The 27,141-nt window shown below is 43.7% G+C and overlaps 1 protein-coding gene across 1 annotated transcript in view; it reads left to right on the plus strand.

The window, feature by feature from the left end:
- Positions 1-490: 490 nt before the first annotated feature.
- ASZ1 (ankyrin repeat, SAM and basic leucine zipper domain containing 1) overlaps positions 491-27,141 on the plus strand; it is a 78,836-nt gene continuing 52,185 nt past the window's right edge. The window contains exons 1-5 of the mRNA XM_075275867.1: positions 491-586; positions 5,710-5,809; positions 14,248-14,370; positions 21,445-21,556; positions 25,398-25,509. Of these exons, the coding sequence (XP_075131968.1) occupies positions 491-586; positions 5,710-5,809; positions 14,248-14,370; positions 21,445-21,556; positions 25,398-25,509 (543 nt within the window). The remainder of the gene's footprint in view (positions 587-5,709; positions 5,810-14,247; positions 14,371-21,444; positions 21,557-25,397; positions 25,510-27,141) is intronic.

The raw sequence follows: 27,141 nt of genomic DNA on the forward strand, positions 1-27,141 counted from the left end.
CAGTATATTGAGAAAGTTCTCCTGCATACACACCAACTGTGGTGGGAACAGAATCTTGTACAGATAAGTTTTTGAAGACAGTCACATGAAGTAGATGGATGTATTCAGATAACAGAGTGTGCTCAAAACTACACTGAAAAAAAATGCATTTCATTTTGCAACAGGTGAAACACGTCTTTTAACTGTAACCAGCCGCACTGTCTGATTACACCCTAAGCAGGATATGTCATAGCGGTCGGTACTTTAGTGAATAGAAAAGAAAGCAAGTATTGATGAAGCCTATATACAGTACTAGCCATTTCTAAGTAAGCTATAGATAGTGTGCGTATACAAGACAGCAGTTATACAATAACCTCTACCTTATACTGGGCGTGCCCTCGGCTAGTGTCTGCCTCAATCTTGTTATCACAGGACAGCAGAAAGGGGGCGCAATTTCATCGTATGGCGGCTAAAGAAAGTCTGTGGCGTAGAAGCAGGAGAGGCTGAAAAAATGGCGGGCACTTTGTATCATGCGGTCCCCGGGGGCGGAGAGAGCAGTGATAGCGGTGATGAATGGGACCTCGGCGACTCTCAGGAGATTAGCAAGGTACATAGCCTATCTCCATGTGCTAGCAGAGTCCGTATCAGGGGCCTATCTCCATGTGCTAGCAGAGTCCGTATCAGGGGCCTGGGGGTACACTCGGTAACCTGCCGCCTGCTGGCCTTGTGTGCTGAGGTAAAAGGTCTCAGGTGAACCACGTCTATATGTTGTCACAAGAGCCAACCCAAGAGTATATTCACACGTTCAGGCTTTTTGATGTTTTAGGCACAGATTCTATGCCCAAACGCACTACTGTTCTGAATTTTCTGCAAACTAACTGTATTTTAATGTTTATCTTCATGTTGCAGGAAATTCTATGTGTGTAGGGGGGGGGGGGGGAAATCCTATAAGAAGAACTAGTATGTGCATTCTCATAGTTTCCTAACAGAATCTGTCTCATTACATTGTGAATGATCTAGAGCTGGCCCTACATACAAGATAAAAGCCTGCCAAACATGTAGGCCTGGTTCACATCTGCGTTCAGTACTCCACTTCGATATACCGAACGCATTAAAAAATAGTTACGGTAGCTAAGAAACCACACAGACTCCATAGGCTATAAATGGGGTCCGTATGTTTTTCGTGTGGAAAACAACGGTCCCCATTTTAGTCTATGGGGTCCATGTGGTTTCTTAGCTAACCGCTTTTTAATGCGTTCGGCATTCCATTCAGGCGGTCCCTAAGCGGACTCCCCAAACGGAATACCGAATGCAGATGTGAACTAGGCCCTACAGAGTTATATCAAAGGCTATCAGTGACTTCTGTCAGCCAAAATAAGCATCTGTCCTGTGCATGGCAATATGGCTGCTCCCTCTGGGTTATGTACCTACCAGTACCATACTCTTTACTAGCGAATCCCATCCAAACATTGCAGAAAAATGTGGTGTGATTTCTAAAATTGTCACGATTTTGGAAATCGTAGCATGTCTGTTATACATACGGATACGCTGGCGGTTTTCCTATAGGTATAATTGCAGCAGAAAGCGCTGTGGGGAAAAAGTCACAATGTTTTTCCACCATGATATTTCCTGCAGTGCTTTTTTTGCCGCAGCCCACAATGTGGGGCGTTAGTCTAAAGGGAGTTGTCCAGGAGTTGGACAAACTATAGAGAGGTGTGGTATAAATAGTCAAACAGCAACGGTTGCGAAAGCCAAAATTTGTCAGTCTCACAACTTTTGTCCTCGACTGTGCAGTTTACTCTTTGAGGAGCAAGGTTACTTGAACTGTAGATCACACAGACCCTAACTACCATCTTGTCACAGGGAGTGGAGAGGAGACAGGAAAGCAGGTGAAACTCTGGGATGAGTAATTCCCTTTTAACCCCTTCCTGCTCTGAGTCATAGTATTTAGTTGAGCTGAACATATAGTTAACCATCAACTAACTGAGCTCTGATTGGTGGCAATGCAAAATAATATGTCCCCTTGGCCCTGTTGGTTTAGCAGCTGAAGGCTTACAGTTCTGCAATAGTAATGTTAGTATTGAGGCTGGTCTATGGGACCTGCAAAAAGATAGTAATAAAATGGTAAAAAAAAATGTACAAATAATAATAATAAAAAAATATATATAAAAAATATATATATATCCGTATCCGCCTCAAAATCCTGACCAAAAAGACGGCTACCTTTGAAATCAATGGGAGCCGGTCAGTTCTTTTTTCTGGGAGCCGTTTGTTCCCAGCTCCCGGAAAAAGAAGTGAGATGCTCATTCTTTCAGGCGGTTTCGCCTCTTGGCATCTGCCTCCCGACTAGGCCCATTCATTTGGGCCTAATCCGGAGCGGAGTGCGTGACTGGATGCCGGTGCTCTGCTTCAGCATCCAGTTGCAGCTACCTGTATTTTGGACTGTAACCTTTTGGTAGTAATATCCCGCCACTTGGTTAATATGTAAGGTGCCATGAAAAGGCTTTCTTACAGCCATAGTAAATAGTAGAAGGAATTTCCGGCACTCAAAATTGATGCTTCCAGTGCGTAGTGTTTATTACAACCGACAATTTATAAACAGACGTTTCGGTCTAATGTAAATTTGATGTTTCCCGAATTATACTGAAACATGGAATACAGGTAACATGTTGTTTTGAGTGCAGAGAGAACACCGTAAAAACGAAGCCCTTAAGAAAGCTGCACAAATGCACTTTTTCCTCAATTTTACCCCATTCTTATTATTTGCAAGATTCCCAGTACATTATACAGAATAATAAATGGCACCATTATGAAGAACAATTTGTCCAGCAAAGATTAAGTCCTAATATGGCTCTGTAAACGGAAAAATAAAAATGTCATGGGATTTGGAAGGTGGATAGACAAAAATGAAAATCAAAAAATGTCATTGGAGTAAAGGGGTTAATGCAAAGTGAACGCCGAAAAAACTAAATGCAATCTAATTGTAGTTTTTCACACAGACCCGCCGACTAACGTTAATAAAAACTAATTTAATGTATGGTGGATGTCAAGTATTATTGAGCAGAGACCTGGCGCTAATGCCTGTGTTTAATGTCTACATTGATCACAGGGATCAACTCCTCCTGGCACTTTAGTCAAAGCTGACCAAGGTGCCACTTTTTTTTTTTTTGTGCTATTAATGGGTTAATAAGCGCATTCAAATACCTTTAGCAGTATTTTGAGTGATTTCTGGGTTTCTCTGGGAGCTTCTGGTATCCCCTGCATTTGTTTACATGGTGTCCTGCTGTCTTAGCTCAAGAAATGCATGGTAATTGTAGGCTGACTCTCATTCATTCACACCCCCTCCCTGACTCCCTAGATATTTTGCCCACTACTAGTTCTTCTCAACTCAGGGCTCGTTCCCATCTGCGCCCGGGACTCTGTTCTGCAGGTTTCCATTTCCTGCACAAAACAGGGCAGGAGACGGAAACCTGCAGGCATATTTCAAACCCATTCATTTGAATGGGCTTGAAAAGTCTCCGGCCGTGTGCATCGGTGAGCGTTTTACGCTCTCCGTGGCAAAACCGTTTTTTTTAAACCGGACAGAGAGTCGGACATGCAGTACTCTGTCTCCGGCTTAAAAAAAACGGTTTCACTGGTGAGCATAAAACGCTTACTGGCGATCATGGTTGGACTCGGCATAACAGGTTTCTGTCTTCTGGAGTTCAGGCGCTGGTGTGAACCCAGCGTCACTAGTTCATCCCACCCCATCATACTTACCTGTCTTAGGCCAAGGCCCCACGTTGCGGAATCGCAGCTTTTTTTGCTGCAGATTTTGTTGCGGTTTTTTGAGCCAAAGCCAAGGATGATAATAAGTAGAGATGAGTGAGTACTATTCGAAATGGCCGTTTCGAATAGCACGCACCCATAGGAATGAATGGAAGCGGCCAGCACACAGACTTTGCCGGTGGCTGGCCACTTAACCCCCTGCGTGCTGTCTGCGTCCATTCATTCCTATGGGTGCGTGCTATTCGAAAAGGGAGTTTCGAATAGTACTCGCTCATCTCTAGTAATATTAGGAATGGGAGATATATAAAGTTCTTAAACTTCTACCATCTGATCAATCCACTCCTGGCTTTGGCTTAAAAAACGCAACATAAAACCTGCGTTTGCGCAATGTGGGGCCTTAGCCTTCCAGACCAGACTTCCTTCTATGAGTACAGTATTGCGCTGTAGCTGGCACTCCATCTCTACTGTGCAGGCATGGGAGACTCCTCCGGTCTGCACATGCACCAGCAGACGTCAAAGACGAGGAGTCGGCATTCCCACGGAAGGAAGTTTGGACAAGAAGACAGGCAAGTATGATGGGGTGAGCGGGTAGCATTGGTGACGTTTCATTTCCAGAAACAGTGTCACCGGATAATCATAAAATGTGCCTGTGGCGGTCATGAATATGGATAAATATACATTTTTTTTTTTTTTTAAATGTAGATTGTGAGCCCCACAAAGAGCTCACAATGTACATTTTTCCCTATCAGTATGTCTTTTTTTGGAATATGGGATGGAAATCCATGCACACACGGGGAGAACATACAAACTCCTTGCAGATGGTTTTTTTGCCCATGGCGGGATTTGAACACCAGGACTCCAGCGCTGCAAGGCTGCAGTGCTAACCACTGAGCCACCGTGTGACCCCGATAAATATACATTTTTGCTGAAGTAAGTCATATTTAGGAAGTAGGCAGGGAAAGGGTGTTTAGATTAGTGTAGAAATTGCATTTTATCCAGGACAACCCCGTTTATGGCTCTATAAACAGAAAAATAAAAAAGTTATGGGGTTTGGAAGGAGAGGAGTCAAAACCGAAAATCAAAAAATGTCACCGGCGGGAAGGGGTTAAAGGCCAAACCAACTTTTATAACTAATGCGTTAAAGTCTATGGCGGGGGTAGGCAACCCTTAGCTCACCAGCTGTATAAATCCCAGTATGCATATTTGATCTGCCCTATTTGGAACTCCTCATAGAAGTGAATGGAACATGCTGGAAGTTGTAGTTTCACAGCGGCTGGAATGCTGACTTGATTATGATTATGGGGTAGTCTGTCAAGTACCGAAGATGTCTGTTTCTTGGGTGGCAAGGATAGCTTGCTCTCTCTATATAAATTCCCCATGAAAGTCAGTAACCGATATAGATTCTTTACAGATGAACTGTAACTGAATTCAGCGCACTGTCGACTTTCCCGAACTGTGCCCTGGGTGAAGAGCTATCGGTAACGGTACTGTAGCTCTTTACAGTCAGAAGGGCGTTCCTGACAGTCTGTCAGGTACGTCCTTCTCCACAGCAGCGCCTATTGCGTTGCACTGTGTGAGCGGGGAGGAACGCCCATCCCCTCCTGATAATACTTGTCTATGGACGAGCACTGTGATCAGAGGGAGGGGGCGTTCCTCCCCGCTCATACTGTGCAGCACGATAGGCGCTGCTGTGAAGAAGGACGTTCCTGACAGACTGTCAGGAACGCCGTTCTGACTGTAAAGAGCTACGGTACCGGGACTGCTAGCTCTTTACCCGGGGCACAGATCGGGAAAAATCAGATTTCCAGCAGTATATAGAACTGCTTGTGCCCAAACCCATGAAAGGTCCTCTTTAAAGATTGCATACAATAAATAGCCTGCTGGATCTCTAAACCATTGCTTGGAGTTTCTTTCTTCAAATAAGTGGACCTACTCCACAATTTCTGTTAATTTTTTTCACAGAACCTGAATACAAAGGTGTGCACAGACAGCCATCAAGATTCTCTTAAGAACGCTCTCACTTCAGGAAATGTGAAGTTAGTTGAAGATCTCTTAGATTCAGGTGAGAGCGATATTAAATTATTATGCGAGTCATAAAAATGTTCTCTCAAGTTAGGTGCACAGAGATATATGAAAATATAGACCATTATAGTACATTTTCCTCTAAGGTCAAGTCATAATATCAATATTAGAACTGCCCCATTGGCTATGATATGGGTTTGCCATTTTATAGAAATTGCATATAACTTTTAACAGCACGTCCAGTTTTGATCAGTGGGGCCCAAGTGCTGAGATCGCCATCAATTGCTAAAGCAAAAGTACAGAAGCTCTCAGCTAAGTGCTAGGCTCATTCATTCATTCAGTGCTGCTTTTCATTCAAAGAGTCAGTGTGTATGGACTTACAGACTTTGAGGAGCTGTACATTATTAACACCTACTATATGAGGAGAGACAATTGCAGTTGAGGGAGTACGTTTCTTAACACTTCTGTCTCACAAATCAGAGGTGTTCTCTGCACCCAGGCAACCAGTGATTAAAACTTGTTACTATGACATGCCAAATAGTTTTTAAAGTACAAGAACCTTAAAGGGGGCCTATCACCATCTCCACTAGCTCTGTGCTTCCTTCGATAGGTGTTACTACGCTGTTTCCATTCCATTTCTGAGCAATCAGTTCTGTTAGTTTCAGTAACTGATAGGCATATTAGGCTCTGTGTTTGTAGGTGGGTGGTTAGTGTCTGTCTGTTCCAGCTCAGGACTGCCCACCTGACTGTAGAGGGAGTTATAGGCATATTGGCTCTCAATCTAATGGCTCCAATTGCTCATGAATGGTAGAGGTAGAGAAGAAATTCTAATTGTGCCTTGCCTGAATCAGTCAAACGTCACCTATTAAAGGATGCCAAGTCATTTTTAAATAGACAGTTTTCATTACTAATAAAAGTTTCTTTTCTAGTAGACACAAGTACTAAGAATGCGTCTCTTAAAAAGGACCTTTCACCACTTTTGGGCACATGCAGTGTTATATACTGCTGGAAAGCTGACAGTGCACTGAATTCAGCGCACTGTCGGCTTTCCCGATCTGTGCCCGGTGTGAAGAGCTTATGGTGCCGGTACCGTAGTGCTCTATGGTCAGAAGGGCGTTTCTGACCATTAGCCAGAGACGTCCTTCTGCCTCGCGGCGCCTATCGCGCTGTGCTGTGGAGCCGGGAGGAACGCCCCCTCCCTCTGCTCACACAGCTCGTCCATAGACGAGCATTATCAGGAGCGGGAGTGGGGAGTTCCTCCCCGCTCCACAGCACAGCGTGATTGGCGCCGCGAGGCAGAAGGACGTCTCTGGCTAATGGTCAGAAACGCCCTTCTGACCATAGAGCACTACGGTACCGGCACCGTAAGCTCTTTACACCGGGCACAGATCGGGAAAGCCAACAGTGCGCTGAATTCAGCGCACTGTCAGCTTTCCAGCAGTATATAACACTGCATGTGCCCAAAAGTGGTGAAAGGTCCTCTTTAATGTAAACAATATAAACTGGCATTTTTGTCATGTGATGTCAAAGAAGCAGTCACTTGATATACTGTATGAGTGATTACCTCATTTTCTGATTCTTAATCTGCCTGTGCCCACAGTGTCCAGTGATTGTACTGGCCTTGTACATGACACTAGTATGGTATTGGTGGTGGTCAGAAGGAAACTTGAAACTGCTTGTGCTATGTATCTCAAATTACTCTAAAGCAGGGGTTTCAAACTTGGCCAGGCAAATGAAGTTGAAGGGCTACATTCCTTACAAATTCCATTCAATACAAATTTATTAAGTTACTACAGTACTGGCCCCACACAATTTAATGTTCCCCCAGAGTGACCCAGTACTTGTCACACTGCTCCTGGATGTGCTCTTGTTCCCCTGCTCTAGGTGTTCATGTGTCGTGTCTACATGAGTCGTCATTTTGTGTTACCTCTACGGTTAAATTTAAAGCATACCTCTAGTTGTAAACTTTTCGTAAATGCGTAGTACATTTGAATATAACACTTGTAGATCTAAGTTATAATAATAATAATAAAGTATTAAGGAGATTTGTTTCCTTCTTCTTTAAAGAGGACCTTTCATCAGATTGGGCACAGGCAGTTCTATATACTGCTGGAAAGCTGACAGTGCTGTGAATTCAGCGCACTGTCGGCTTTCCCGATCTGTGCCCCGGGTAAAGCGCTATCGGTCCCGGTACCGTAGCGCTTTATAGTGAGAAGGGCGTTTCTGACAGTTAGTCAGGGACGCCCTTCTGCCCAGCAGCGCCTATTGCGCTGTACAGTGTGAGCGGGGAGGAAACCCCCCTCTCCTGACAATACTAGTCTATGGACGAGCTGTGTGAGTAGAGGGAGGGGGCGTTCCTCCCCGCTCACACTGTGCAGCACGATAGGTGCTGCTGGGCAGAAGGGCGTCCCTGGCTAACTGTCAGAAACGCCCTTCTGACTATAAAGCGCTACGGTACCGGGACCGATGGCGCTGTACCCGGGGCACAGATCGGGAAAGCCGACAGTGCGCTGAACTTCATTTGCCTGGCCAAGTTTGAAACCCCTGCTTTAGAGTAATTTGAGATACATAGCACAAGCAGTTTCAAGTTTCCTTCTGACCACCATCAATACCATACTAGTGTCATGTACAAGGCCAGTACTTGCACAATCACTGGACACTATGGGCATCACATGACAAAAATGCCAGTTTATATTGTGAACTGTATAGTGAGATTTTTTTTTTTTTTTTTCTCGCTTATTTCATTGGGGAGCACTGCACCAGGGGTATAGACCTGGCCACTAGGAGGCTGACACTAGGAATAACAAAAGATGTCGGCCGCTGGGTATAGCCTCTCCACTGAGTTCTGTCTTGCATCATTATCCGTTTTCTTTCAGGTGGAGATGGGTCTTCAGTGTGTACGCCACACTAGTTGCACCACCCTGCAGTTGCTGCACTCTTTCAATTGCCTTGCCGGTCACCCACTGCTGTATCCACGGTTGAAATGCTGGTAACCCTGTGACACCCAAAGATAACGTCGGAATGGTTATTTCTAGACCCCAACCCTCCCCCCCCACCTTTCTGTTGGCTGGTCTATAGGCTCTTTTATGGGCTCTGGGCAGGTTGGTATGCTGCCTTGGTGGAATCTGAGTAGGGGCTTCCATGTTGGGAAGGTAGTGAATCACCCTCACCTCTGCCCAGCGTTGCATTGTTTTCTTGTCCTGCACCAGTCTCTCCCTGGGTTGGCCCCTTTCATCCTCAGAGACCCCATTCCAGCCCCTGCTTTTCTTTCTCACCTCTGGCCGTCCGTCACTTAGGCCAGTCTCTCATCTGGGCTTCCAGGATTCTTCCTCCAATTCTGTGGAAACAGGAAAGTTCTGTAAGAGGTCCTGTTTCTTCTCAGAAAGCTTTTTTTCGGCAGCAGTTGGGGATTGGACATTTTCCCAGCAGTCTGGTAGACTATCCGCCCCGAGGTTACCTTAGCCTCTCCTGGTGCCACCATATTTTATACTTGTGCCCACTGTTTTAAAAAGTTATCATGCTGTTAGTCTGTGCCCATCTGCTCTCACTTCTTTTCGCCTTAACCAGCTCAGGAACCTTCTGGACTCTCTATGGACTGAACGACTTCCCTTACCCAGGCAATAGGTGGCCTTGCCAAATTTGAGCGGTCTGTGGTGGAAACCCAGGAACATCTGCCTTCCCAGATTGCTGCTAAGTCTATGTCTTCCATGCCACTCGCCGTGTGCCCTCATCTCTCTTGTTCCAGCTCCAAGAGTAAATGGCCCGCCAGAAGTATAAAATTTGACTTCTGATGAATGTTAGAGGAACCGTAAGTCCTGGCAGCAGAAGCATGCCTTCTGCTGAAGGGAAAGGATTATTTAAAGGAAGAGGACACAGATGGAGGCATCTGTTTATAGTGAAGTTCCCAGTAGCCTCTCTGTACCCTGCTCTGAAGATAGAGGAGGAGGATACTGTAGCAGCAGCATCATTCCTTGAAGCCAACAGCCAAATCCAAGGTCCATGATAGGTGCCAGGAGGACGTTGCATCTATCCCTGTCTTGGGACATGTAAGTGGCTGTGGGACGCCCCTTTAATTTTCATATTTGGGAGTGGGGGAGTGTTGAAGTGCAAATACCCCTTTGAGGAAGAAGCTTCATGTTGGTGGGGCTCAGTTTCTATGTTAGACGTAGCTATCTCTATGGCCTCCAAACAGACATTGGCTCATTTAAAGATTCCTTGGATAAAAAGGCGGACAGTTTCCTCAGACAGACTCAGGAGTCAGTAGGAGCGTCCTTCAAGCCAAACATTGCGGTACCCTATAGAGCCAGGACCCCTTCAGGGTCACTTGCTTGAATCTGTAGGAGCTTATGGCAGTTCTAATGAGCTTGAGGGAGGCTGCCCACCTGATTCACGGTCGTCATGTAAGGATCCTGTTTGAAAGCAGGACTGTGGTTGCTTATGTCAGACAGAGGGGTACAAGATCTCTTTCCCTAATGCAGACCACATCCTTGATTCTGAGGGAGCCCTTCATTCCCTCCCTTTCTGCCCTTCACATACGGTAAGGAGGTCCCAGAACTCCTAGGCAGATTAAAGTCTGTATGTCCTGAGACACTAGGAGTGGGAATTGAACCAGTAAATTTTTTGGCAAATAGTGGAAACCTGGGGAATGCCAGAGGTAGATCTTTTTGCCAACTTTTTTTTTTTTTGCTTTTGTTTCTCTTTTGTTTTTGTTTTTCCTGTGGATCCCAGAGAATCACCACTTGGGGTAGATTCACTATATCCCACATGTGGCAATTCAGTCTGGTCTGTGCTTTCTTGGAAAAAAAACAGGGGATAAAGTGAGTATCCAAAAATATAGGGTAGCAAATTAAAACTCAAAAGCTTTTATTAATACCCGCTAAAATATTTAATATAAGATTGCTCCCCCACAAGTGAACCACCATCACCTATCAAAATGTAGGATAGCTAGACTACAGATAGTCGCATAGGTCTGATTAGGGGGTATAAGCGCCGTAGCCAAAACAAGTATTCAAGCTACTACCCTGTTTCCCCGAAAATAAGGCATGTTCTTATAATTAATTATCTAACAAAATATATGACCTTTCTTATTTTCGGGGGATGTTTTATGCAGCGACTGGAGCGGGGAACAATCGGCAAACGAAGCGGGGAACAATTAGCGGAGTGTCGGCATGACTGCCGGTTGTATGTGATCCGGAAGGTGAAGGGGGAGGGTGTCTTATTTTCGGGGAAACAGGGTAGGATGTCAAGAGGAAAAATAAATAAACATGGATCCTCCCCCTCCTTTCCTCTAATCCCTTCAACACCCCATATCAGATCTAATGTGTAAGTTGCTTTTGGGAGATACACAGGACGCTCTTGTATTCTGTCATCTCAGCTCCTGGTCTGTGCTTTCCCTCCATTTTATTTTCTCATTTTGAAAGTCACCAGGACAATAACGGAGGAGCGAGCGAGGGTCATTCTGATTGCTCCCTTCTGCCCAAGGGAGAGTTTGGTTCTCTCTTCTGAGGATCCTGTCTATGACCGACCCTTGGATCATCCCAGAGATTCCAACCCTTTTAGGGCAGGGTCCTATTAATCACCCCATCTCCATACTTGACGGAGTGGAACTTGATAGGGGGTTTTTAGCCGCAAGGGGTTTTTCTCCAGGTAGATATCTCAACTTTCTTAAAAAGCAGGAAGCCTATTACCACCAACTTTTATGTTAAGACCTGGTTTCAATTCCTGGAGTTCTTAGGATATCTCCTGAGTAGGGTGTGGGTAATCCCGATTCTGGAAATCCTGGATTTTCTCCAGAAAAGCTTAGAAAAAGGGTTATCCACCAGTATGCTGAAGGTGCAGGTCTCTGCTTTGGGTGCCCATTTTCATGTGAATCTGGCAGACTATCCATGGATTACATGTTTTATCAGACTAAGTTAGATTAAGGGCTCGTTCACATCTGCGCCCGGTCTCCGTTTATACAGGTTTTCGTTTCCTGCCGAAACTGCGCAGGAAAGGGAAACCAGCAGGCATGTTTCATACCCATTCATTTGAATGGGTTTGAAAAGTGTCCGGCTGTGAGCGCCGGTGAGCGTTTTATGCTCTACGTGGCAAAACCGTTTGTTTTTTTTAACCGGACACAAAGTCAGACATGCAGAACTTTGTGTCCGGTTTAAAAAAAGGGTTTCGCTGCGGAAAGCATAGAACGCTCACGGCCAGACCCGGTCTAACAGAAGACGGAAACCTAAGTACGGAGACCGAACGCTGGTGTGAACCCAGCGTAAGAGTAAATCTGTGGGGTTTTTGTTTTTGTTTTTTTGAATTGTAGATTGTGAGCCCCATATAGGGCTCATAATGTACTTTTTTTCCTATCAGCATGTCTTTGTATTATGGGAGGAAATCCACACAAACACGGGGAGAACATACAAACTCCTTGCAGATATTTCTGGCAGGATTCGAACCCAGGACTCCAGTGCTGCAGGGCTGTAGTGCTAACCACTGAGCAACCATGTTGCTAGATCTGTGGTAATTTCTAAGGTTCCTCTGTAACAGGTGAGTATCGGATATACCAATAGATGACAGTTAAACACGTTCACTCGGGACAGAGATGATGTTAGGGTGAGTGTTTATTGAATTCGGATATATCAGATGATGCGTTTCGGGGTATAGGAGTCGCACAGGGTGCTCCACCCCTTCATCAGATCAGTACTGTATACAGTTGGATCACAATTTCTTTCTTCTAATTAGACATGTGGCTTGTTTCAGCAACATACAGGCAAACCACTGGCAGCAGTTCACACAGGAACCTCAGCAGTCACCACAGGTTCTTTGCCAGAACCTCCTCTCTTCCACAGGAACTGCCTGCAGGGCAAGATCCTTGCCCTCCAATCTGGTGTGTCCCATCTTCGGAGGAACTTTCAGTGTTCACTTTGTCTCTGCATGCAGTTCCTGGACGTGTTGGTCTCAACCTTTGAAGCCATACCTTTATGTTCAATTAAACTTGCGCCCTCTGCAATTTACATTTCTAACTCTCTGGGAAAAGCATTCATGCAGCCTCGAGCTCCTGATCCTTCTGCCTCCGCATGTTTCCTGTGGTCTACATCCGAGACCTCCATCCAGATCAGCCTACTGGAATTAAGAGCCATCTTCCTAACCCTGTCTCATTGGCCCTCTCTCCTCCAAGGGCTACATGTCATAGTTCTGACCGACCACTCTACCATGTTGCCTACTTGAACCCTCAGGGGGACACCAGGAGACACATGGTCATGCAAGAAGCCTCCCACTCACTTCTTTGGTTGCAGAGTCATGCTCTGACCTTGCCTGCGGTCCATGTTCCAGGCATGAACAACTGGGCTGCAGACTACCTAAGCCAAGAAAAGCTTGACCCAAGCAAGTGCTCTCTTTTCCAGATCTTTCTCCAGTGATGCTCACTCTCTAAGTAGCCAGGTCTCAGAACCCTCAGGCCATCATCACCACCTCTCTTGTGATTCCTTGGTTGGACTTTACCACTTTTCCTCCTCTTCTTCTCTCTCAGGTTCTCAAGAAACTTAACACCGAGCGGTTTCCAGCCAACCTGGATGCTTCCAAAGTTTCCATCTCCAGATGGGTTTGGTCTGCTATCAAGGAGGCCTGTTGGCTGAAGGATAGTCCGCTGCCTCTCTGTGTGACTTCTCTTTCTACAATAAATGTCAGGAGCCTCCTGAGCTGTATGGCATCAGGCTTCTGCTGTCCAAGTCTGCAAGGCTGACACCTTGTCCTCTATCCACACTTTCACGAAGCTGTTCCAGAACCTTTCTCTGGCCTCTTTTTCCTTTTTTTTGGTTTTGCCACTCAGTGGCCTTTGGTGATGCCAGCTTGGGTTGTAAGTTCTGTAAGAGGCTATGTGCTAGGTCGCTCACATGGCTTTGTAATTCCCTCCCTCTAGGACTGCTTTAGGAAATCCCATGGTGCTTTGTCCCCCAATGAATACAATGAGAGAAGGCTTTTACAGCAAGTACAAATTAACCCCATCTATTTATTGCCTCATTCTGTGCACTGGTAGCCTCTTATCTTCAAACCTAGCAGTGTTAAGAGCCGTTAGTAGCAGTGTATAGCAGAAGCAAATTTTTGAGTGTCTTTTCTAGCAGCCCGCATAGGCTAATATGTAGAAAGTAACTTTGCCTTAAAAGTGGAGAAGAAAACATTTCTTTAAAAATATATTTAACAACCTTTCTTATATTCACCTGTTCTATTCATTTATGCAAAGTTACTGGGTTAATCTTTAATGTAAACCTGCCAGGTGATTTCTGCTGCCCTATCTGAGATCCGTGTCACAGAAGGAGTAAATAATAAAACATAACTTTTAATAAAGATTATAGGTAAAATTCCATGTATCGTGTAAGCACAAAAACTGTGCTGATAAATTTGGCTTATACTCGAGTATATAAGGTAAAATAGCACCCTTACATTAATTTAATGTGTTTGCGTGATCTGTTATCATGTCATATTTTTTGCTTCTGTCAGGAATAAATGTTGAGAGTTGTTTCCGTTTTGGCTGGACTCCTTTGATGTATGCTGCTACTGTTGGAAATTTGGAATTGGTACGTGTTCTTCTGAATAGAGGAGCCAATGCAAACTTCGAAAGAGGTATGTATTGTGACCTAATATCTTCATGCTCATTATAACTAATACTTTTTAAATATTTATATCTTTTAGTTTTTCTTATGATTATTTACCTCAGTGCTTTGTAGGTGATGTGTTCCTACACAGTAAGCACTGATTGGACAGTTTGTTGGGACACTCCTGTAAGCAAGAGTAACCAATAATCCATTTATTCTGAAATTTCTAGGAATGATGGTAGAGCCACGGACATGACAGAAGAGTGTTTCTATGATATTTTGCTGTACAGGTGTGAAATGGTCCTTTAGGTGTGCTTTCATATGTGCCATTTTAATGCATTTTTTAAGTCAACATTAGGAGGGGATCGCAAGGGGAAAGGTGTATATCTATTCTTGTTTTTTAAACTACTCAGGCTTGACTGGCTTTGAAATCTGAATAAAATACTACATCAAAAATAGCGTGTAAAAGTACCCTGAATTTGCACATATGCTAAGGCCCCTTGTAGAAAAGCTGCTTTATTTTGTTGGCGATTTTGCAGTGTTTTTTTTTTTTAATTTATTTATTTTGTTAGCCAAAGTCAGGAGTAGCTGCTAAAAAAATGGGAAAAATAAAGGAAGCACTTACATTTCTCCTTTCTAGTCAATCCAGTCTTGACTTTGGCTCAAAAAAACCACAGGGTAACAAAAAGCAGCTTCACTGCCGAAATCCTGCCAGGGATAACTAAAAGAAGGGCCAGTTGTGGAGTCACTACAATGCGACCACACACCTTTGCATAAAGGTTTTTTTTGTTGTTTTAGTTTTATTTAATTTTGTCTTTCAGATTACAGGAGGTCCTCAGTGTGCATCACTATATTAGTTTTACCCCACTGTGGGTGCTAGGAGGCAGGCAGCTAGGGTATCTCTTCACAGGCCTATGTCTTTCCTCACTACCAGTCACGCAGTCCCCCTACTTGTCTGCAGTTGGAGTGCTGTTAATCCCACTTTTAAGTGCGAGTTTACCAAAGGTGTGACTCTGCAAGCCCCAGAAGACATCGGCTGTGTGAGTAAGCTTCACTCCTTGGATCCCCTCCCTGCTGCTTGCCATCTACTGTCCCTCCAAGTACACAGCACTACTGTTAAGTTCTGCAGTACTGTGCTGCAGCACAGTATACATTCATGTTAGTCCCAGTCATGCTCCCCTAGTAAGGTGAACTTACTGTGTCCCTGGTCTCCTCTCCAAAAAGGGTGAAGCTCCCAGGTTATTTCCCACCCCTTTTTCTTTCTCAGGGACTCAGTTTCAGGGTCCTTCCTGCCATAGATTGGCTGAACTACTTCAGTCCTAGGCTTCTGCCAGCCTAGGCTGCATTTAGCCCTTCTTCCCTCTAGTGAAGTGCTACTTCTTCCTTTCAGTTCAAGCTTTTTAACCTGCCTCTAGGGGGAGTGTCTTTCTCCCCTCTGTCAGAGCGGGAGACAGCTTTTGCAAGGGTGGGATGGGCCTTTGCTATTGTGAAGGTTGGAGTGGGCTTGCCCTTATTGCTCTGACCTGTGCACATCAAGTCGTTTGTGGGTACGTCTACCTCCTGCTATGGGTGACGTTCTGCCCTCATGAGGAGACTGAACGAATGACTGGTGTTCTGCTAATATGTACGACCAGTACAGTCCTTTTTCCTTGCTACAGTGGCTACTCCTCCTTATCTGTCACAGGCTCATGTTAGCTGAAGTCTCTGACTTCAAACCCATTACCTCAGGCCTCTTTCCCATGTTCAGCCTACAGCCTCCTTCAGGCACATGGTTATTGACCCTTGGGCTTGGGCTTAGCAATAGAGTAACCATCTCCCCATTGGTGCCAGGACCTGGGGAGCAGCCCCCTAAGATAAGCACCTCACTCCAGAGGCTCTGAGCCATTCACTACCCTTGCAGTAGCTTAGGCGCTAATGGGGTTATTATGGACTAAGATGCTTCCCCCACTACAGGTGTGACTCTGGCCTAGCACCTTGGCCTACATAGCCCCTCTCTCAAGACAATAATGTTGCTCAGTTCAAGACACAGTGGCATGAAGTGATACGGTCCTGGTGGTTCAGCCTCATTTCATCTTTTGCATGAAGCTAGGGGGTGCCCTCTTTCATTATAGCTTTTTGTGCTGCAACTCCTTTTGGCCCCTTTTGCAGTTTGGAGCTCTGATTAATGCTCCTTCTGTTCCATCCCCTTTGTCTCTAGGGTGATGTGCCAGTACCTTGGAGGAATTGGATCCAATTCTCTATTAGAATTCCATTTGCCTCCCTCTTAGACACTTTCTCACGAGACTTCTTTTCATGAAGAAAAGCTGGCCTGCCTCTGGGGGACCCCTCCGACTGAGGCCCTAAGTCTGAACGAACTGCCTTCCTGCCATGCAGGATTCCATGCAGGCTGTGTGGGACTCCATCTGCATGAGGCTGACACTTCCCCTCTTTCTTGTGATGATGGCTCCTTTGCTTCACAACAGGCACTGACCTTGTTTGGAACCCTGTTAAGTTCCCTCTCTGTGGAGTGGTAAGGCCGGGTTCACACAATGTCTTTTGACACGTATATGCGGTGCTATTTTGCGGCCACCGCAAAATCACGGCCGCAAAAATAGCGCCTCCTATACGGTACTGGCTCCCATTGAAAACAATGGGAGCGTATACGGCCCGCAAAAGATCCCGCGGTGTCTACGTGGCACATTACGTGCCAAAAGACATTGTGTGAACCCGGCCTAACACCTAGACAGTCTACTCTACGGGGATGGTGCTGATTTTATTTAGGTGCCACACTTTTAAAGGCCTCCAACGATGCCTGTGTATGTCTTTCACAGGCTGCATGGCTGTGTGCCTCTTTTTCAGTTTCTGTTACAGGGAACTGCGCCAATGTAACATTCTTAGAGACCTTATAGACCACACTAATCCATGCCTAAGCTGACATAGTGCTAGCACAGTGTACAGATGAATGTCTTAGGGCTCGTTCACACGGGGCAAGAGGGGGCGGATTTTGATGCCAAATACACCTCAAAATCCGCCCCCTCACAATAGAGGTCTATGTAGTCTGTTAGCGCAAAAACTAGGTCTAAATTGCAGCTTCCTGACACTCCTTGTTTAACACTTGGGGCCTTGATTGAACAAGATGCAATAGAAAAGAGAAACAAGAATAAACAAAATGGTGAAAGGCCTTTGTTTACTCTACTGTTGTGTATATAACTCGCCTACTCATTTTTATTTTTAATGTTCTCGTAACGCTACCTATTATGTTGTATATTCATTAGTTCGCCTGTTAGAAGTGGGCCATTGGTTCCAGCTGATTGTCTAGGTTATTGCAGCAGTACTTCATCTGACTTGCCCTGCCTTGTCTAGTCGTCATCTTACTGTTTCTTCCCCTCAACGATTCGGGCATCTCTGAACCATCCTGGCATTCCCTCTTCAGGAAATGGATCTAATGAGATCTCTTTCCATTACCTTGTTTTAGTTATGCTCTTGTCTGGTTCAGACATCAGGCACATACCTTGCTGGAGGCAGTCACCCAGGGCCTCAGCCGCCCTCAACGCCTAGTCTTCTTTGTTTTGAGCATTTCTATGTTTCATCTTCCTTTTAACTCCAGGATTGGACCATCAGAGATCCCCTGCATTCTGCTGTGTTATTGTGGAGTGATCTGCTTCGATGTGGCCTTCTGGTAGTCTCTGGTTACTAACCTTGCAGTTTGTTGGCTTGCTATGAACTTCTGACTTGTTCCAGTCCTCCATGTGCTACTCATCCTCTGATGGTGTGTAGTGCTCCTATTCTTGTCAGACCCCAGTAGGGTGTCCTGTCTTCTGTAGACCTCGTTCAATCCATTGCCAGACTCCTGGTTCAGCGGTTACCTCTTACGTTGCTTCCAGGTCTATGTGTCTCTTAGCCCATTCCCTACATCATGTGAATGAGCTAAGCTGGTTATGACTTTTGGTTCCCAGAAAGGATATTCATTCATTCATTCATTCATTCTAGTACATCAGTGCTCCCCTGGGGAGTCTCTCCTTGCCTGTTATGATTAGGGGGCCTCTGCTTCTCTGAAACACTCCTCTTCCCACTTTGCTTGCTGGAGCTTATGGACTTCCCCTGGTCCATCTTGACATGTCACTTTCTGTGTGGTCTCTCTCCACTCTTAGTGAGATCAGTTCCAAGCTGCCTTCCCCAGGCATGACTGGCCTTCTGCTATTTAATAGGCATTTTTCCTATTCTGAAGGATGTTACCCCAGTTTGCCTGTTCTTCTCATGGTTACAAATTTCCTGTCAGGGAATCTATTGCTTTTGCGTCCCTTAATGGCGACCTTAGCAGGCAACCTCTACTCAGTACCCTTTCCCAGAGGTCTTCTGCCACGTACTGATATTGAGATCTCACTACTTGCTGTCTTGGCCTTCAAGTGGCATTGGTTCTTTAATGCAGTATTTTTGGGGCTCCCTGATTCTTTCTGCCTGCCTCATTCCCCCCCCCATGTCTCCTCCTCCTTTTTTTTCAACTATGAAATTTATTCTGTTGCATGGAAGACCAATATAGACTAGTTCTGGTTTCCTGCTAGACCTCTGTCTCTCTTTCCTCAAATGACTGTCCTCCCAAGCTTCATGGTTCTTCTAAACTTTTAGCTGCTGATTGCCTGCCCTTGAGCTTTTGCAGTGTTCTCCTTACTTGCCTACCTCCTCCTGTTGGGTAGAGACTGTTGTTCACCTAGCTTCTTGTGGTGAGGCGTGACTTTTGTGGGCCTCCCTTTATTGTTTGCCTTCTTTCTGGCTGAGATCTGTTCTTTGGTCCCCTTCCCCAGGCTCTGGATATATTTTAGTCCTCTGTCCCTATGTTCTCCCAGGTGAGTTGTGAGCTCGCTGTTCATTCAAACTTTTTTGCCTCTTGGCCTCTCTGCATTTGGTTGGTTAGTGTTGGTGTTTGCCCACTGCCCTAGTATGTGCTGTGCACACCTCCGCAAAGCTGCCCCCCATCTTCGATTCTTTTACATCTGACCTATTCTGACCATCTTGACTACCATATGGGCCTGCTCCTAGCCTTCTTCACCCTTCAAGCTCTCGTGCCTCTTCTCCCACAGAGCTGATTTTTCGCTAAAGGTCTTCCATTGTGCACTTCTGTGAAGCCTGCAACTCTGTTAAATCCTGAGGGCCTTCCAATCTACCTAATCCCCTTAGGTTCCCTCTGTAATTATTTGTCCAGTTTGTGACTAGGTTGTCTAACTATTGGATAGAGCTCCATCTCCCACAATCGCTCTCTCGTGCTCTCTCTCCTCCTCCCCCTTTTCAGGGTTAGGGGGTCTCTCCAGCTACCTCCCTTTCAACATAAGTTGGGTAATATGGAACCATAGCAGCATGAAGACAGTAGACATCCACTTTCTCCTTCTTGTCTGCCTTTATTTTGATTTCTCTCTGGATCTACTCCACTTGTTCTTCCCTGCACAATGCTTAAATTTGCTCGCTTTTCTCTTTCTCCACCTTCCTTCCTTCTTTGTTCTTGGACAGTATCTGTCACAAACAGTTTAGTGCCTCTGGGTTGCGTCTCAAACCCCCTCACTGCTCCAACTTCTTCTTTTTCCTCTATTGATGGTCCTTGCATGGGTTTGGCAGCCTTCGAGGCATCAATCTTGGCACTCTGGCTTAATATCTTTAGGATATTTGCAGTTTCTAACTGGTTCTCCATTTTATTCTGGGTCCCAGTTGGCTCCTCATTCTTTGGGCATTCATTGTCTATCGTTGCTGTCCTCTGGGCTTCCGTCAGTATCTTGGCCCTCATTCTGGGTTTTTGAAAATGCAATTATTTGATGATCTACAGTGGGTATTAGATGTTATTTAAATGAATCATTTTGATATACCCTGTTCTTCATGCTTGTATACCTGCTGTTCCAAAACAGATTTCCTCCTTGTCTGCATTTTAGGCCTATCAGGCTCTTGTGCTTTTGGTCAACTGCAGGGCTTTTTTTTTTCTTTTCCCAGCCTCTGGGACTGCTTTAGGATACTGTGTCCTCCAATAATACAATCTTGGACTTTTTTACTTGCCATAAAATCCCTTTCTTGTTGTATTCATTGGGGATACAGATCCCTCCCTCTAATTTTTCTGATCTTGGCTTCGATCTTGAGTTGTCTTCTTGGGCTCAGGACATATTAGTTCTTACTCCACACGTTGACTTCTACTGCTGTTGGTTAAAAACTGATTAACTTCCTGTCTATGGAGAGGGTATGGCTCACTAAGGAAGAGCCAGCACTTTATTTCCTAGTGGCCAGACCTATACCCGTGGTACTATGTCCCCCTAAGGGATGTTACAATAAGTACAAAGATCCAATTTTTTCCCACAATGTGCAGCCTTTGTCTTAAGGATAAGCTTGCACAGGAATAAAACAGTGAGGAAGTGCAGTATTAAAACACAGGATAAAATTGCACCAAATACTCAGTGTTTTTTTTAAATTACGTTGTTACTTTTATTTCTGCAACATTTTGTTTCTTCTGTATTTTGGTTCATTCCACCAAAAGCTTCCTCTTCCTGGTCTAAATCCAATTTTAAACCAGAGTTTTATTCGGACTGTGTTTTTACTGTGGAATTAACAGATTTATTTTCTACAGAAATACTTAGCCTTTTTTTGGTGCAGGAAAATGTAGCATTGTGCAAAGATAATTTAACATGGCTCAGATTTTTTAAGTAATGTTTGAGGATTTTTTTTATTTTTTAAATTTTGCTCACTTTGTTCTGGATGTAAAATGCAAACGTAAAAATTCGGCATATGTTCACTGTGTACCCAGCCTGAATGAGTTTTCTGGGTTGTGGATTTTGTTGACCTGTCTTCAGAATGGTTCATCAATAGTAGATGGGTAGAAGTCAGATACTTGGCCCCCTCAACATTTAGCTACTCCCAATAGGAACTGGAAATAATGGTCTAAAAATAGGACCACTAAATGGAGAATGATGCTATGATTTTGGCTTTATTCTTTAATTTCTGTGCCAGGAGCTGTTCAAAATAGCTGAATGGTGCGGGTGTTGCGAGTTGGATAGAAGGATGAATCCACATTATCCATAACCTGGGAAACTTATTTGGATTTTTAATATTATGAATTCGAAATAAAAATTCGGCACTTTAATTGTTTTGCTAGATAACTTTACTGTACTCATGGCTGCGGTTTCTGCCCGTGCATCTGAGGAAAATATTGTGAAGTGTGTTGAATTACTGCTCTCAAGAAATGTTAACCCAAATGTATGCTGCAGGTAAGGACTTCCAGTTATCTAATCACAAGACCATCCTGAGTACCATTTGCTAAAATATGTCTCTTGTGACTATAGCCTTACAGCAGGTACCTAAATCTAGCTTTGGTCTGTCACAAGAGTGTTTGTATACGTGTAATTGTATTTTATACTAGTGTTTAATTTTAGATTCTGTTCATAAACTGAGGAATGTATCAGTGTAACAGTCTGTTAAACCAAATGTAAGCCTCAGTCCTACAGACACAATCCTTAATTGCTTGCATGTTGTTTAACTAAACTTCCCTTGCTTATTTTTGTTGGTTTCCACATGGTTTTGGAAACGCAAGCTCAAATCCTCCTTCCGTCTGTTTGTACCTACACGTTACTGTTTTTATTGGTCATGAAAATGATTTGTTTTAAACATTGGAAACTTCAAAGTAATGTGCAGTCTACATACTCCCATTTTATGCATCTTCCACTATGGTTAACAAATGCAAGAGTTTAAATAAAAAGCTTTAAAGCTGAAGCTGGGCAGACCAAATAACTGTGCAAGGTGAGATGCTTCTTGCTAGAATTTGTCAACTCTTGTTTGGCTTAGCTTAGGCTGGGTTCACACCATCGTTGGCTCTCCGTATGTGGATTCCGTTCGCCTCTCTGTTTGAAAAATGGGAAGAGAAAAGTGCTGCAAGCAGTGCTTTTCTCTCCGCATTGTTCGCCCTTTTCAGGTGGAAACCACACGGATCCCATTGTAGCCTATGGTTTACTTGGGTAACAGGTTTTTTTTTAAGCATATTTGGTTTGGGTGCGGGCGGGGTCCCCAAGCAAACTATCCCAAGGGAAAACTGAACGCAGATGTGAACCTAGCTTTAGACTATTATGTTGTGGCAGAAAGCACACTGGTAACACATTTTAATGAATTGTGACTCGTATGACCATGGCCCCTTTTCAGAAGGAAAAAGTAACTGCCAATGGGCACATATTCTTTTGGTGCTAACATATAATATAAATCTCTGTTCCAAAAATGTGCAAATAATCTAAGAAAACTGGTGGCTAAGGGCTAGTTCAAACGGGGATAAGCCCCCGCATTTTAGCCCTGATTCTGATGCAGGAAGCCACATCAGAATTGGACCAAAATGCGCCTGCCACTACTGTCGCGGCTTCCGACAGTTGCGGCTTCCCCCTCCAGAGTAGGCTCAAATGAATGGGGCTAGGCCAGAGGGTGCTCCTGCCAGCCGGATGCCAGGGCTGAATCAGCCACGGAGTCTGCCTGAAGAAAGGGCAGCCGTTTCTTTTTTCCATGAGCTGGAACACGGAAAAAAGAAATCTAGCGGTCTAGATAGACCTCCATTGTCAGGGGGCGGATTCTGAGCTGGATTCGGCGTCAGAATCCCCCCCTCTTGCCCGTGTGAACAAGCCCTTAGCCATGTTTTAGCAATGTTTTCTCTGAATTGTGCAGCACCTATTAAGAACAGGTTATGTTCTCTTTTGTGAGACTTTTATTGGTTTGGTTTTTCTGAGCAAAAGAAAAAAAAAAGTCTTAGGGCTATTAATGTGTTAAAGGGATCATATTATTTAAAGTCAATTTTTTTTTTTTTTTGTCTATCACGTAGGAATAGCCTTAAGAAAGACTATTCGTCTCATACTTTTAGATGTCTTCTCCGCGCCGCCGTTCCGTAGAAATCCTGGTTTTCCTCGATATGCATATGAGTTCTCTTGCAGCACTGGGGGTGGGCCCCAGCGCTCAAACAGCACTGGGGGTGTCCCCAATGCTGCAAGAGAACTCTCCAGCGCCGCCTCCATCTTCTTCAGGAACGGGTCTTCTTCCGGGGGTTGGCTTCAAACTTCTAGGTTTCGGGCCTTGGGCAAAGCCAGCGCCAGAAGAAGATGCATGAAGAGCCCGTTCCTGAAGAAGATGGAGGTGGCGCTGGAGGGTTCTCTCGCAGCATTGGGGACGTCCCCAGTGCTGCGAGAGAACTCCTTTGCATACCGAAGAAAACCGTGATTTCTATGGAATGGCGGCGCGGAGAAGACCTCTAAAGGTAGGAGACTAATAGCTTTTCTTAAGGCTATTCCTATGTGATTTATAGAAAAAATTGAGTTTAAATGATAGGATCCCTTTTAATAAGTGAACCTATAAACCTTTTAGCAATGTTTTGTGATTTCTGGGTTTGTCAGATTTCCAGGATAAATCAAGACTGACTTTCTGGATGGTCCATTATTTTGTCCAACCATTGAGCACCCTTTGAAGTCCATGTAGTTGAGAATTTTACTAGCTAGCACTTTTTTGATGCTAAATAAAATGTAAGTAGAATTCTGTGAATAAAAATTGTTTATCGGCTGTTAGATAAGCAAGTAAACTTTTTAGTGTTTAACAGAATTCAGTCCAGATGAGTTGGCATCAATCTATATACAGAGACTTCTAGTAGGGAGAAAGGTGACTTCAATGATGTTATAGCACAGGATGTGTTGAAATTTCACATGGCTAACTGTTGGTGTGCTTCCTGCTTGGTTTGTAAGCATCTGTGCTTGCTTATTTGCCTTCATTCCGGTAGTAAACAAACTGTTCTCTCTCACAGTTTTAGGAAATGATGGTTTAAAATGGATTTGGGATGGCTCTGCCATTATATTGAGAGAGTAAAATATGGAAACCTTTTTATTTTTTATTTTTTTTCAGTTTTGTGGACATTCAGAGATTGTGATCATACATTTTCCAAGATACTGCAGTAGATTCAAATAAATAATGTCCATCTTGGTGTAGTCCTAAGGCCTAGTTCACACGGGGACATGGAGGAGGATTTTGACAGCGGAATCCACGTCATAATCCTCCTCCATACAGTGTTAGTCTATGTAGACTGCTAGCTTTTTTTTTTCTGCTAGCAGAGAAAAAGAAGCGACATGACCTTTCTTCAGGCGTTTTCCGCCTGAAGAAAGCAATGGAAGTGAAAGGACATTGCATTTTTTTTTACAAAAAAAGTGCCACAAAAAGCATACCAAGGTAAAAAATAAAGCTTCCTAATTAGGAAGCGTTTTTTTTCCGGTGCCAAAATAAGCCACATGTTATTTACATGTGAACTAAGCCTAAGCATGAAGATGACTAGTCCTACTGAAACTTTTTCTCAAAACTGTATCAGTCTGCTTAAAGGGGTATTCCAATCTACATAATTATTTTTTAATTTGTAGCTGATTAAAAGGTAAACATTTTTGCAAATGTAAGTAATTAAAAATTCTGCAGAGTTTTAAAGATTTTCTCTAACTTTCTTAGTGGTGATAGTCTGTTATCTTGATCGGTTGCCATGGATACGACCACCAATGCAGAAACTTTCTAAGGTCAGAAAATCAGCCATGATTTCTTTACTGCGGCCGGGATATCTTCTGATACATGTAGTGTCCCTGCCCGATAACCCAGCTACAATAAGAAAATCATAGCTGGGTTCCTGACAAGTCCCAGACAATAGAACGTTTAAGATAAAGATAAAAGACTCAAAAGACTGTCACCACTAAGAAAGTTAGAGAAACTCTGCAGAATTTTTAATTACTTATATTTGCAAAAATGTTTAACTAACTTTTAATTATCTACAAATATAGATATGATTATGTACATGGGAATACCTCTTTAAGTCCTACTCTATAACATGATGTCATTAGATTGTTTTCATGGTGACAAGTTCCCTTTTAATATCACATCATTTATTGCTGTCGTTCTTGTGTATATAGAAAGAATTTTCCTGACTCTCTTGTAGACCCTTCATCAGCTTGATTGTATTTTTTTTTATACTGTCAACATTTTTTACGTACGTTTTGTCCATGTGTGTATGTACATATGACAACTAATTTTCAATTTCTGTTGTATCATACTTGTTTGCAGGAAGAAAATGACTGCACTTATGCTTGCTGCTTGTGAAGGCCACACCCAGGTCATTATACTACTGGTTGCTCATGGTGCTGATATAAATGCACAGGATGAGAAGGGTTTTACAGTAAGATATGCTTTTATATGCTTTGACATGGCTAGATCTTATTTTATAATGCTTGGATATGCTATCAATTAGGGCAGTACCTATAAGATCCACAGAGGATGGTGTTGTGTTTGGACCCAACGGGCCTCTCACAGTACATAAGCAGTATTAAAGCTTAACTAAATTTTCGGACAACTTTTGATTTTTTTTTGACAGTACCTGTGTTATTGATATTGTGTTGTAATATAGTTTATAACACATGTCTAATTTTTTCAATATTTCCCTTGTTTTCTGTGTTGAGAGCTGTTTCTGATGTTACTGTGTACGAGAGAACAGCATTATGTAAATGAGAAAAGAGAAAATGAGGGTAAGGTAGGGTCACTTTAAACAGTTCTATCTCAGACATTATAAAATGTTCAAACTTTATTTTTTTTACATGAAAGAGGAGATTCTCAGTGTTTATCTAAATTTTTTTCCAGAGATGTCTTTGGTTGATAAGTCTGGATTGATATATTTATATACAGCTGTATAATAATATATTATAATATGTATATAATATAAAAGGTTGTATGTTTTATACCCCCCCTCTCATTTTCTATACATTTTGCACAGCCCTGTACTCCAATCCTTTACTTCATACACAGTAACATTCAGTGAGAGTCAAAACCACTGTCAATATAGAGTGTTGGCCAAAAGTATTAGCACCCCTGCAATTCTGTCAGATAATATTCATTTTCTTCCAGAAAATGATTGCAATCACAAATTCTTTGGTATTAATATCTTCATTTATTTTGCTTGCAATGAAAAGCACAAAAGAGAATGAAATGAATAAAAAGTCAAATCATTGATCATTTTAAACACAACTCCAAAAATGGGCCGGACAAAAGTATTGGCACCCTCAGCCTAATACTTGGTAGCACAACTTTTAGACAAAATAAAAGCAGGTACGCCACACTAGTCGCACCCCACTGTGGGTGAGCACCTTGCTGGTCACCCAGTCCCCACCGCATCTCTGACTGGAATGCTGTTGGTCCCACTACCACGCGCGAAGTACAGGTGAATATGAGAAGATATGTGAGACCATCTAGCACGCCAGGGTACTTCTAGGGGCCCATAACCAGGCCTCAATCCTCCTTTTTTTTTTTTTTCCTCTCAATTGACCTCCGTTGGGCCTCTGGAGCCCCCGGCCGTCTTTCGCACCAGTTGTGCTTCACTGCTAACTGCGTCCTCCTACTTTAGTTCCTGGTCTCGCCGGGGTCTAGGCAACTCCTTCTCCCCTGGGCTTTCAGGACTTCTACTAGCCCTCTCATTGACCCAGGGGTGGTCCCTTTCCCCTGTTCCTATTCCTTGGATGTGGGAAATTATGGGAGGTTCATTCCTTCTCCTCTCTTCTTTGCTTGTTCCTAGTGCTTTTTCCTGGGCTGCACCTGACCATTGCGTCCTCTATAGCCTCATCTAGCCTCTAGAGTCCTGTCATCTAGCCTAGGGTCTGTTATCTCTATATGTAAACACACAGATAATACAGAGCAAAAAATGTTATCAAAAAGACAAATTCATAAATGAATAAAGTTTATTAGAAATAATTAATCAAAATAAGAAAACAGAGTAACAAAATGGATGCAAATAAATTACATATAGGACAGGGGAACCAAA

The sequence above is a fragment of the Leptodactylus fuscus genome, chromosome 5 (assembly GCF_031893055.1).
Source record: "Leptodactylus fuscus isolate aLepFus1 chromosome 5, aLepFus1.hap2, whole genome shotgun sequence".
NCBI classification, from domain to species: domain Eukaryota; kingdom Metazoa; phylum Chordata; class Amphibia; order Anura; family Leptodactylidae; genus Leptodactylus; species Leptodactylus fuscus.